Consider the following 13,053-nt stretch of genomic DNA (forward strand, 5'->3'; position numbering starts at 1 on the left):
CATATCAGTTTGCTTGCATGTATTATGACTGATCTGTATGCATCATGTAATTTTATCTCATATAAATGATTAAAAAAAAAAGGAAGGCAAAACTAGTGTTGAAAAAAGTCGACTCTTTGAATATATAAATACTTTACTTCCAGTAACTGAGTAAACAAATTCCCATCTGTCATCAGTTTTCTTTTCCAATGGTAATCCATATCAACGAACGTCTCGTGGATGGAATATTTATAGAAAGGCCCATGAGTTGCAAACATCAGTCAAATGCTGATTAAAAAGGTTTGTTTAATTTAACAGGAATTAGCAGACAAAGGCACATGATGTATGAAAATACAACTGGCTGATCGCATAGTGCACCAAAGATGAAAACAGAATGTAAAACAGATCATAGTTCTGCATGTAAAACTTCCTCAAACAGGTCATAAAAAGGAACAAAAAAAAAAAAAAAACAACAACAACAACTACAAAACCAAAAGAAAAAGAAGAAAATCGTAAATGTCCGTGGGACAAACACAAGATAAAACATTAGTGATTAAAAAAAAGGCTCATAGTTTATCATGAGAGCCAGTAATGTGCTCCTCTCATATCACTGGAGCATATCAAGGCTGTTTGTTGATCCTGTTAAAAAAATGAAAAAATAAAATGGAATTGCATTTTTCCTCAGAAAAAGCCTAATATCACAGTATAACCGCCTGACTCTGCAACACATTATTAGTAAAAGACTAACAGATATCCATGAAACTAGACAAAATCCATAAGACATTTACACATAGAAATTCAAGTGACAGACCGCGTTTTGAGTTGCTTGCATGTGCATAAGTGTGGGCCTGCACTGGAGCGCTGTGCTGTGTAGCAGTTACTACATCACCAGCACGGTAATGCAGTTGGATTGATTTTTGGCCTTTGAGAGAGGAGACGGACGTTCTTATTGGAGCCCAGCAGTGGCTTCAGTGCTTGCGGTTCTCTCATGTCAGCATTAATGACACTTCCTTACACGCCCCTCCAGCACCAACACCTTGTCACTCCTCTAAAACTCAGATGTAAAACGCTCACGCCGTCAGGAATGGTTCTGAAATCAGTGCACTTAGAAATCAACTATATTGCACTTTAAAACATCAACACTTAACTGAGAAACTTCATTAGACAAACAAAACAATAAGGAATGACAAAAACTAAACAGAATATTAAAAAAAGATGTCAACAACCTCTACTTGAGAATGTATTCTCCTTTAAACAGAATATTTAAAAAATGGGGAAATATGCTTATTTATCTTGATAAAACCAGCAGCCTACTAGCTTACCTTTGCCTAGCTATGTTCAAAGGCAATACAATCTACCTACAGGCACTAAAACCTCTTGAACTATACATAACTTATGCTAAGATAAGCTAAATAGCTCCTGGCATTAGCTTTATATGTACCACATAGATATGAGACCATCTGTTAGCAATAAAAAACAAAGAAGAATATTTCCCCAAGTGTCCAAACATTCTTTTAAGGAACATGTTCGTATTTCATAGTATGGCTGGCAAGATTAATGTGTTGTTTTTGTGTTTGTGCATGCTTTCAGTCTGGCATATTCTTTAAGTCTGACTGAAACAAAATGGAACAGAGAAATTATTTTTACTGAAGGGGATGCAACCCATGTCCGTCTGCATTGAAAATGCAGCATTCTTCCCCCTTCTTTTCCTCGATTGGATCTGCAACGTCATCTGGTCATTTTAATAGTGATTACCGGGGAAGTAGTCAAATTTGCTGTTACATAAATATTATTTTTCCATTCATTTCAAATCGTTGGTTACACACAGTCAAGGTATCGAAAAGAAAGAAATAAAATCACTAAAATTTAATTTCACTGTCTTTAAAAAACATTGAATTCTATAAATGCATCAGGATCACGTCCTCCGAAGGTTGTACAACCAATCTTCTTAGACACTACGATTTTGACAGCTGACAGCACTCATGTTAATGTAATTTTCAGAGTGTTGTCGTCACTATTGGCAGGCACTAACAGCCTGTCTATAGCATACTGTAAACGGTCCCAGCTCCTCCAGAATATGGTCAAAAAACACACGCCCAGGAGGGTTGCTACCACATGATATCGGCTCCTCATCAGTGGAGCGGCAAACTTGGCAGCAGTGGAGACGCAGACCAGGATGACAGTAATGATTGCCAACATGATGTTGATGCACTTCCCCAGCAGGACGCGGGCGTCCGGGCTCTCGAGCTGGATCGTCTGCTGCTGCTGCTGCTGCTGAAGCTCCAGCTTGGACACACGCGTCTGACACGACTCAAGGGCTTCCTGAGAAAGATGGGAAGAGATTTAGTAGCTCAAAATATTGCTTAAGTTGTTACGGAGCAATTTGCAGACCGTTTGTTCCAAAATAACCCAATTTCCCCATAAAATGTTACAGTAGTAGCACTGTAAGGATGTTTCATTATAAAATGATAAAACCAACAGCAGTGTCTCTCTGATGGAAGCAAATATTCTTATGGAAACAATCATATGAAATGATATAAACCACAAACATGTCCAATAATTGGATATCTGACAAGCTTTTTCTGAAGAGATAGTGCCACCAGTAAAACGTATTTTGAAGATACACTGTACAACCTTGAATCTGGAAAAAGAAATTAAAAAGAAAATTATTCAGTAATTTGTAAATAATTCAAACCCTCTAAGTGAGCCAGAAAAACGTTGTTTTTTTTAAAGCTGGAATAGTGCCAACACACACACACACAAAAAAAAAAACGAGTGAAATATTGTTCAACTAATTAGGTTAACTGGCATTTAAATGACTGGATATAAACAGAGCATCCCAGAGGGGCTGACCCTTTCAGAAGTAAAGATGGAGAGAGGCTGAACTCTCTTTGTGAGCAAATAAATGATCAAACAAAGAATACCGTTGGTCCACAAAATCTAGTATTGAACGAAAGCCAGAATTAAATGGTTGTGATCTTCAGAGCGTCAGAAAGCACTGCAATTAAAAATTAGATACTGTTCTTTAGTGGGAATCAACTGCACGGAGTCAGGAAAAGTTCATCACTGCATTTATGAACTTAAGTAAAGAAAGAAAAGAACGTTTAACGTTAAAAGTTTAGATGAAGTTTAAAACTGCTGGGGTCTGAAGAATCATAAACTGAAATCTATGATAATGATGGTCCGATATCACCATCTTCCACAACCATCCAGGTTATCATCAGAACACAACCAAAAGCCAGCTTCCACAACTGGGTATACAGGTGCATCAGCACATCATAACTTCTGCATCTGGTAAGGCAGCATTGAACAAGATGATATAAACAAGTTTTGGAGCAAAATATGCTGCCACTCGGGTGACGTCCACTTCCTGCTTCAGGGAAGACCCTGCTTATGTCAGCAAGACGATGACAAACCACATTGTGCACATATTAGAACAGCGTGACTCATGCTTGAAGTTAAAGACACCAGGTGTTGAAACAATCTGCCTAAAATCCACACAAGTCACCCAGTGAAAATATCTGCAGCACTTTGAAACAAAACAAATGACGTTAGGGGACCCACGAACAGTTGAGCAGCTCGAACCTTCGATCAAACAAACAGCAACAGATGCCCAAGGTTCCGAAAAAACACACCACATTTTGTTCAAGAAGTGATTTAACACAGCGGCTAACATGCCTTGTCTCAAATCTTTTTAAATATATTGCTCAAATTTAGTTTAAAATTAGCATACATTAAAAAAAACAACAACATTAAAATGTATGTGTTTCAATGTGTGATATATTGTCTTAAATGCTTTCATTACAACACGGGGTGTGCATGATTTACTAATCATTGCAGTCTGTGCTCATATACACAGCTTGTTTTGGAAACAACGATGCAAATGATGAACTGAAAACCTGCATAACTGCGCTTCACGTGTGAAGCATTACAACGTCATGGCTCTCCGTTATTAACCTGTATGTCCCTGGCCCGTTCGTGAGCCTGGTAGGCCACCCTTTCCTCTATGCTGGCCAGTTCCTGCTTCAGATTTGCCATCTCATGTTGGTGAAGTTCTGTCAGGTCGTTCAGCTGGTCTTCCAAACGCTCGTACCTGCAAGTCGGAATAACAGAAATGTCGGTTAAATATTGATACTTGCGGGTAGATTTGAATATATTACTACTGCGTAAGTTAACATAAAGAGTTACTACTACCATTTAGCCAACACCTCCAAATTATCTCAGTGCTAAGCCTCTTTATATTTTAGATACGTAATTTGTCTTGTTTTCATCCAGATATAATAGTCTGCGTTAAATATCAGCTCTGGTGGTGTATTGTAAGGAAAAATAAACATACCTGTATCTCTCCTCCTGTAGTGTTTGACTGATAATGCCATACTCTCTCTTATACTGTCCCTTTATCGCTTCAATATCCTCCTCCAGCTGGCTTTGGGCATCTTTGATCTCCCTCACCTCCTCCAAGCACAGGTCCAGTTTGTTCTGGTCATCTACCCCTGCCTGCAGCTCCTGGCCATGGCCTTGACCCTGCAACTGCCCTGAAGACACTCCTCCTACTGCAGGGTTGCCATTGCTGTCTGCGGAAATGGAGGCGCTGCCAGAGGAGCACTCATCATCACTGGGATATTTGAGCTTGCCCACTAAGGAGGTGCTGCTGCTCAGCCCCTTCCCCGCGCTGTCAGTGGGCATATGTGCCGAAGAGTCCAGAGTGGTTTTGAGGTGGGCGATGTTATCTGCGCTGCCAAACTTGTTCCTGATGGCATTGGCAAGGTCTTTGGGCTTGCTGAAGAAGAAAGGAGGGGAGAGAGAAACACCCGGTCCAATGGTTTTGATCTTGTCCATGGTCGGGTGTCGGCCGCTGCCAGTCATGTCCTTCAGCAGCTCTCTGGGTGACTCTCTGGGTAAGGTGCTGTGTTTGGCTGCGGGATGGTGAGGGGATGGGCTTTGATGGATTTCACTGTCTTTCATCTTTCGATGGTACTGCTCCAGCTTCTTCTGCATCTGGGCGATGTTTTGAGCTGACTTCTGGTTCTTCTTCTCAAAGACTTGCTTGATACGCCCCACTTGCTGCTTATCCGCACTGTTCATCAGCTTCAGGTACTCTGCTACGTTCTCGTTTTTTGCCGTTTGCTCAATCTTCATCTGCTCTGTTACTTTCAGTATCTTCTGCTGCAGACTGTCCAAGCAAGACCGACTTCGCTGGACCTCCAAGCCGAAAGACGGGCAGGGGCTTCCATCACAAAGATCCAGATCCAGATTGTTATCTGAAGAGCCCCGGCGCATTGACACAGGCAGGCCGGGAAATCCACCCTCGAAACTCTGGTCCTGTAAGGAGGGAAAACAAAGTTGAGATTCAGTATTAAAAACTGTTTGGTTATGAAGAGGATCTTTGTCCTATCCTAAGTATAATCTAATGCAAAAATAACTAAACTAAAAAAAAAAAAAAGATGTCTTTGTTCTGCTTTTTAAATATAAATTTATTCTGAAGTTTTGACTTACATTAATGAGTATTAGTATACATTGCCTCCTCCATCAATACAATGTACACTTTAATTAACTAATTAATGTCTAACCCACAGTGCAGAACTTCATCAAGATATTCAGTTATTATTATTGTTGCTTCTAGACTATTTTAATACACTGTGAGGCCATCTGGGTGTGTCTCTAATGCTCTTGTTTGGCACATCTGCTGCTTTTTAAGACACAGGCCTTAATCCCGTTTGTTTATGGTGTTAACACAGATGACAACATTCAGATTACAGCTATGAAATATTTGAGGAAGAAGTGGAGCATGTGCATCTAATGTAGGTCAGTGATAATGTCACACAAAGCCATAAGGCACAGAAAATTCCATTTGCAGACACTGTTCTCTACTTCTGCCGGTAATTACCACTTCTCTGCATCAAGGCCCAACACTACATTGACTTTTTTTGACTGCTGGGTAAAAAGTTCAATGACCCGTACAGAAGGAAGACTTCTCTTCTGCAGATTATGAGGAAGTAAAGCAGAACATGTAAAGTTCCAGCAAGCAGTCTTAATCATGGTGGCGAAGCAGAAGACGCTCCATAATAAGGAAACTTAAGGAAAAAAAGCAAACGTATGCCTTTAATTAGGTTTCTGAACATCCTTTTTAGAGAAGAAGTGTGACTTCATGTGCAGCGAAACTGCAATAGTGGCGAACATACCGCTGCATTTTGAAGGCTGATCACAGTACACCACCAGTGTGAGGACAGGAAGTGTAAGCTGATAAAGCCTAATGCAAAATGTTGTACAACAAGCGGTACAAAGCAGCACTAATCCATCACAAATGTGACACCGCTATTCAAGCACAAAAACAAATTACAGCTAACTCAAACAGACTTATGACTCAACCCTGCTCAGCATTGCAACGTCACCATGTAATGGTCACATACCGCAAGCTAAGTACCTTCACATTCGACTAATGGATCTAGAGTTAACCAAATACTTACGTTCCTTAACACATGGTTGTCATGTGAGATTCAAGAGAGTTAACCCTTAGCAACATGCTTTATATAACTAGATGTATACTGCTGCACACACTGAATGTGTAAATGTTCAGACTAAAAGAGAACACTTTGAGTATGACTATTCCATTTTCAGTTTTATCCAATTATGCATGTACATTCTATTCACTTGCCTGTGACACTATGAGCTCATAATCAACCTGTTAAACTGGTTTGAGGACAGTGCTTCGGATACGAAGACTCTGGTGTGTCATCTCTGAGATCTTGAATTTATTCACCATTTTGTGTACACAGAAGCTGCTTTGTGCCTTCTCTAAGGATGGCAATATTGGATTGCCAGATTGTCTCACCAAATTGTTCCTGACTCCTCACGGCACGTTTCAATAATGAATGATAGTAAATACAGACTTGTAGAGATATGGATATTCATGGATTTTGAAAATGACGAGCTTCTGAACTGTCAAGACTTCAGTATGGCAAGCATCTGTCACCAATCATTTGCTTAAACACTTTTGGCTTCCTACAATTGGTGATTCTATAAAGTCTGGTTAAGTTTGAAAGGTAAAATGTCTAAAAACTTAGATTTGTTGTAAAGGGCTTAAGCTACTTCGATTCAATCGTTTCTATTCATTTATTCATTTTCATTAAGCAGGAAGGTCCCATTGAGATAGAGTATCTCTTTTTCCAAGTCGTCTCTTTTAAGATGGCAGAAACACATATATGATAAACAATTTAACAAAGTGAGCAATTAACAATTAAATAATTAATTTGCCTGTAACTCTACACATTTCTTATGTTTATTGTCAAAGCAGAGAATTCCATGCTTATTTCTACAAGCATGCCGGGGGTACTTCAGTCTCTGTTCTCATCCCACCCTCTCTGGCATCTGTCCCTCTTGTACACAGAACTCTCTCTGTACAGAGGGAAAAAAGCACACTTTGTCATGTCCTACCTCTGCTCTGTTCAGGACCGAGCTGCTGCATATGGATTCACTGGCCTGACGTATAGCCTGAGGAGCCCTGCATCCAGTCACAACCCAGCTCCGTCCAAAGTGCAGCCCTATCTAAACAATTCACACATACAGTAAGCTGCCCCCTTTGTCAGACCTGTTTGCCATACAAAAGAAAGAAGAGACTGACAAGCTCCTTCTTCAAGAGACAGTACAAGGCAGGCTGGTGTGTAGGTTTCTCATATTACCAAGTCTTTTCAGATTTCAAATGACAAACACAAAGAACTGCCTGTTCAATCGGACAGCACTGAGAATAAGCTGTTTCTGTACAGTGGTACTAATCTGAGTCCTCAGGCACCCTCCTACCACAAGCGTTTACTTTGAAATGTTCTCCCTTGTGGCATTATAGGCCAAAAATGGACTACACCAGTCTAAGTTCACATCCTCGAGGTTCTTTGATAACATCAGTGTGGTATAAGAAAAAAATAGATCAAATAGCCACCTGGGATCTATCGATGAATCACTGGCAAGCAGAGAAAGCCGACCTGGACAGGACGGGATTGTGTTTGGAAAAGATCACCAACACAGCCTCCACATTTACACTGCCTTGGAGCAGAACATTCCTTGCTGAATACAGCTGGGCCAAGGGGCGTTCATTCTGATACAAAAACAAGGTGGACTTTGACAAGATGGGGCCCAAAACATCAGATCACATAACAGGAATTACACAACCAACATGTTTTTTTCATGAACTACACCAAACAGCAAGCCAATTTCATGATGAGAGATTTGATGAAATTGCACCATTTCCCCCCCCCCTCCCCATCATTGCTGCTGCAACTCAAGATTTCCACTCACTCTGACTAACTGCAGGTGCAATCAGAATGTCTGCCTGGATGAGTGGCTCTGCTTAAATGAAGCAGCCTCAAACTAATGAAAATGTCCTTCCAAATCTGCATCAGGAGCTGCCCCACTTTTCACACTTATGCAGGCATTCTCCAGGGTTAAAGAGGTAGCAGGGTGCAGGATGGGAAGTATTGATGGTTTCTGGTCCGTGGTGAGGAGGGGAGTTAAAGCCCAGTAACAAGGGGAAAGGCAGTTACAGCACAGCAGCAGTTAAGCATAGTTACGTGAGCAACACTGAACTGAAAGGTCACTGAATGAAACGCAGGTTCAAGTGGATGAGACAGAGGGACCACCCAGAGTTCTTGGTATTCCTGAGCAACAGGATCAACTGCATGGGTTAAAAGCTGTTAACTTGATTCAAAAGCTGTGCTGTGTGAGTCTGAGTCCTAGAAATATGAGAAACCTGTTTTTTTCCCCTATAAAATAGCCAAAATCTTGTTTTTGAAATTTGCATCCAAGATGGGAGAGAAGGCTAAGAGTGCCCTGGGAAAGCTGACACAGATATGAGATAGAAGAAAAGAAAAAGATGCTGCTCAGCATCACACATCACCCCAATCATCAGCATCATCTCCGTCAACAAGATCTGCCGGACTCTTCCTCTTGCCCTCAGGGTGCCTCTCTCGCATCTCAGCCCTCTACAAGCCCCCGTCACCCTCAGTGTCCTACATAGCACACAGTGTCTGTCCAACACTATGACCCATTTAATATGCTCTGACCCCACCAAACAGCATAACATAAAGATCCGTCCCATCTGCATAAGCCTAAATGTTAACACAACAAGGCAAAGCTGTGTGTTGTTATGCCCAAGAAATCCACTCTAATCTGAGATGGAACTCTGGGGCCACTGGAGTGAATAAAACCTGCAGATGCTGCTTATCTTGCACTGCAGTGTGCTCCCTCCCTCTTGGATCAATGATCTAGTTAGTGATTCAATTTTTCATGCAAAAGCAGACCTCATCATCCTGCTGCAGCACCATAGGAAAACAGTCAGAGCAGCAATTCAGAATGAAATCCTGAACTAGAGTAGGGGGAAAGCTCACAAATTATTCAGAACCGGGTGGGTATGCAGTGGATGTTGACCAACCACTGAGCAGTAATGGTAAAATAAATATTGAGTCAGATTAGCAGAATGTACAAAAACTGAGTGTTTTTCTTGCTTCGCTTCTTTTCTCTCTCTTTAGAGGGAACATTATTAGAACTGCAGACTTATTCATGCAAACAGCAATATGCTGTTCCCTTAACGAGGAAGTAATATTTGTACAAACTCACAATCGCAGCCGTATTCTTTTGAAACCACAAGGTGAAGTCATGCAAGCACACGGACACATGCAAATACAAACACAGGTGTTAGCAGTGGTCGGGAGAAATTTGATCTTAACAACAAGGCATTGATGTGTGGCACATAAAGTGGCACCTATTAAGAGTTGTGTTACTGCTTTTGACTGGGTAGCCCATACATGCATGCAAGGCAATAGAGTTGGCACCCTCGAAGAGATGAAACAAAACCGTCCCTTCAGCAGAGAACAGAACCACAGTGGGGAAGAAGCCTACATTGCTTATTGGTATTCCCTCCAGCTGATCCTCATGGATACAGACCCTTTCCCCGAGCCAGGGCTCACACAGGGAAAGGCGGAGAAAACCAGAGACAGAGAGCACAGAGGAGCACATCGTTCATTTAAGTCAAAGAGCTGACCCAACATCTCCTCCTCCTCTTCTCATCTGCATCCCACAGCTGTCCGTGTAGCTAAACTTTGACTTGTTTCTTGACTCAGAGGCCAAACAGTGAGCCTCATCTGAAGAGAGGCAGAAAAAAAAGCAGCAACGGAATTTGAGGCCTTAAGTTTCCTGGATAAATATACCCCGAGAGATCTGGCCAATAAATTGTTTAATGCCTATTCACTATAATCTCATTGACAAGCTGGTCCAGGACTAAATCAATAATCCATTACCACTACCCATGTGTACTTGCTGGGCATTGAGTGGGATTCAGTTAAATATTCAGTTAATATGCAGGTGTAGTCACTGTGCTGATTCAAAAAGAGAGGTGGAATGGAGGCAATGATGTGTCAGTGCCAGTTAGGACTAAAGCAACTCATTAACCATGAAAAACATAAACAACTTGGCCTTTCAAAAAGTACCCATTTGCAGCTTATCATACAAATACTAATTATGTGATGACTGATGTCTGTCTTCTGTCTGGTAATATAAATATGATTAAAAAAAAACAGTATATCTAAAATGCATGGTTAACTCATAGGCCGATTGGTTGCATAAACCTCCACAAAGGCACCATTCACTTGGGTTAAAGACACGTTAAGGAACCAAGTCATGAAATCCAAAGCGTTGCATCATGTCTGCCCTCTGACCTAGTATATCTGCTGCTGCACAATGGCTTTTTGAGGAACAAATCTGGAATGTTATCTGAGGCCAACAGGATGAGGAAAACGCACAACTACGCAGTCCAGTGACAATAAACCAGCCAAATATTCAGCTGCGTTGTTCCATTTCACTGATTTTGTGATAGAGCACTGCTAGCTGGCTAAGATGAATTGAGTATGAATCGCTCAAGAGAATTTTATTAACTCACAGCATTAAGTGTTGATTCAATCGAGTCTCTTCACAGTTTTAATAGTTGCTACAACGCCCTCAGAGGCCAAAGTGTGATGCTCCACCTCTGAGGACTGACGGTGACTGAGCTCAGGTCTGAGGAGCTGATAGAGAAAAGGAGAATTTCTGGTTGCTCAAGAATCTCGCATTTTCCTCCTCGGTGTCACTGCCACTCAGAGCCCCTGCTTTAAGTGCATACTTTAGCTGGTTTGTCGCAGGGACTTTGGAACTTATCGTAGATTATCATCAGCTGAAACTTTGTGTCACAAAGCCTGTCACAGTTTTAGGTAAAATGGCAGTTTTTTTGTATATGGGAAGTTTCTATATTTCTTTTTAAAATGTGTAAAGAAAGGGTGAGTCACTTATTATGCACATTTTTCAACACTTGAGGGTAAAAAGTGATATGATGTGTGTAAAAATAAAACTTATTGCCTTTACTTGACTCAGTTGTTGTATGTTGATATGATAGCTAATCAAGCACAGCAGTAATTACATTTATCCAAGTGACCGAAGCATTTTCTTACAGTGCGACAATGAAATGAGAACATTTCACTCAACGTTCTCCTCACGTTTTCATCATATTTTTAGTAGGATCAAATCATCTGTACATTAGTAAACACTATTTATGAGATAATTATGATGCAAAAGGACATTTTTTGTAGGGAAATATTCAAATAAGTGTGTTTTGGTCTTTACATTCACTACAAGTATGAGTTAGGCAGACACTATTTAATGTCAAATACACCAGGGACAGAGATGGATAAGTGTGTAAGTTTTACTCCGGTAAAACTGGGTCAGCCACTGAGTCACTGAGTGGCCACAAGCACAAAAACCGTTCAGACAGAGAGCAACACCACACCTTGGTAAATGCATCGATCAGATCTTTCAGTTCCTGTTAATACTGTGAATTCTGTTGTCACTGCACAGCCTAAGTTCTACCGCGGAGGCAGAGGGTGTTTTTTCAGCTGTGCTGCTGTGGTGTTGGACAGCTTTTGGTGATATCAGAAACATCTGATGACAAATGCAGACAGGTGCACAAACCACAGCCTCAAAAGTGACTGTGCTGATCGTCAACGTCCACTAAAAAAAGATCAACTCCACCAGTCTGACGCTAAAACGATGCGCTACAACAACAAAACAGACGGTGCCACATTTTAAAATAAGAGTGGAGACAGTGCTGAGGACGCATTTGACTTGCGCGTCATGATAATGTAACTGTTGTCTCCGAACTTTCACAATGTCTGACATAAAAAGGCAAACATATTACGTACATACATCATTCACTGTCCTTACATAGATCATTCAAAGTCCTTAACGCCATGACTTTGCCTGAGGTACACAGTTTTTCCATATGTCCACTAACAGGACGCTCCAAGGATTAGGGACACTGACGCCTTCTTGAGGACCTGCCCTTTTTTTTTTTTTTTTTTGTATTATAACCGCCCAAATGTGTAACTGGGTTACCTTTAAGCTCTTTGTTAGGAGAAGTGTGGAGCTTTATAGCGGCGCAGCTGTTGGTCTCACATGACGTGGAGCTAAAGAGACAACAATGCATCGCTGGTACAGTGTGGAAGCTCACTTGTGACACAACAATACAGCATAATAAAAAAAACAACTCACAACTCATGTTACTCACCATCCGGCGGCTGACGTATCTTTCTACTTCAGACAAACTTCGCAGGGACACGTTCGGGCTGGGCATAATAACCTCCCGTCTCCAGCCAGTGAGGAGCTAATGGTTGTTCATTTCGGTATTAAGACTCGTCTCCAACTCACGCCTGAAGTCGTATCCATGTTTCGTCCCCTTATTCTTTCTGTCTCTCTCTCTCTCTTTGCCTGCCTCCTTCCTGCACATCAGCCAAGTACACGCACTCTGGCCGCACTCTTCGAAACACAGCAACTATTTGTGAACCCAAAACTCCGCCTATTGGTCTCTGCAGAGCGCAAGAGGGAGGAGGGTTTAACTCTTTCAACACACGTGCCTGTTTAACTGTAGATAGAAGAGAAAACACAGAAAGTGTTTGGCGACTATCCACATTGGGTGTAGTTGTATCTTTATATGATTTACAGTGGCAATACAGCACAGTGTAACTACTTCAGTGCAACTATTACCCTGCATTTAATGTACTT

General features: G+C 41.3%; 1 protein-coding gene across 1 annotated transcript; it reads right to left on the reverse strand.

The window, feature by feature from the left end:
- Positions 1-267: 267 nt before the first annotated feature.
- On the reverse strand, positions 268-12,823 carry LOC140307307 (transmembrane and coiled-coil domain protein 3-like). The gene is made up of 4 exons (XM_072386125.1): positions 12,560-12,823; positions 4,316-5,301; positions 3,937-4,072; positions 268-2,301 (listed from the first exon to the last, which is right to left on the reverse strand). The coding sequence occupies exons 1-4, from the start codon at positions 12,623-12,625 to the stop codon at positions 1,960-1,962; spliced, it is 1,530 nt and encodes a 509-aa protein (XP_072242226.1). The 5' UTR covers positions 12,626-12,823; the 3' UTR covers positions 268-1,959.
- Between the last annotated feature and the right edge of the window lie 230 nt (positions 12,824-13,053).

Source organism: Leuresthes tenuis, unplaced genomic scaffold (assembly GCF_036924035.1).
Source record: "Leuresthes tenuis unplaced genomic scaffold, fLeuTen1.0.hap1 SCAF_5, whole genome shotgun sequence".
NCBI lineage: Eukaryota > Metazoa > Chordata > Actinopteri > Atheriniformes > Atherinopsidae > Leuresthes > Leuresthes tenuis.

What these genes read in the sequence shown, in the direction of transcription:
- LOC140307307 (XM_072386125.1), bottom strand. Translation starts at nt 12,625, where the DNA reads ATGCCCAGCCCGAACGTGTCCCTGCGAAGTTTGTCTGAAGTAGAAAGA. An exon ending in CTACAGGAGGAGAGATACAG is followed by an intron (nt 4,073 to 4,315) that starts GTATGTTTATTT and finishes TCCGACTTGCAG; the next exon opens with GTACGAGCGTTTGGAAGACC. An exon ending in AACGGGCCAGGGACATACAG is followed by an intron (nt 2,302 to 3,936) that starts GTTAATAACGGA and finishes CATCTTTCTCAG; the next exon opens with GAAGCCCTTGAGTCGTGTCA.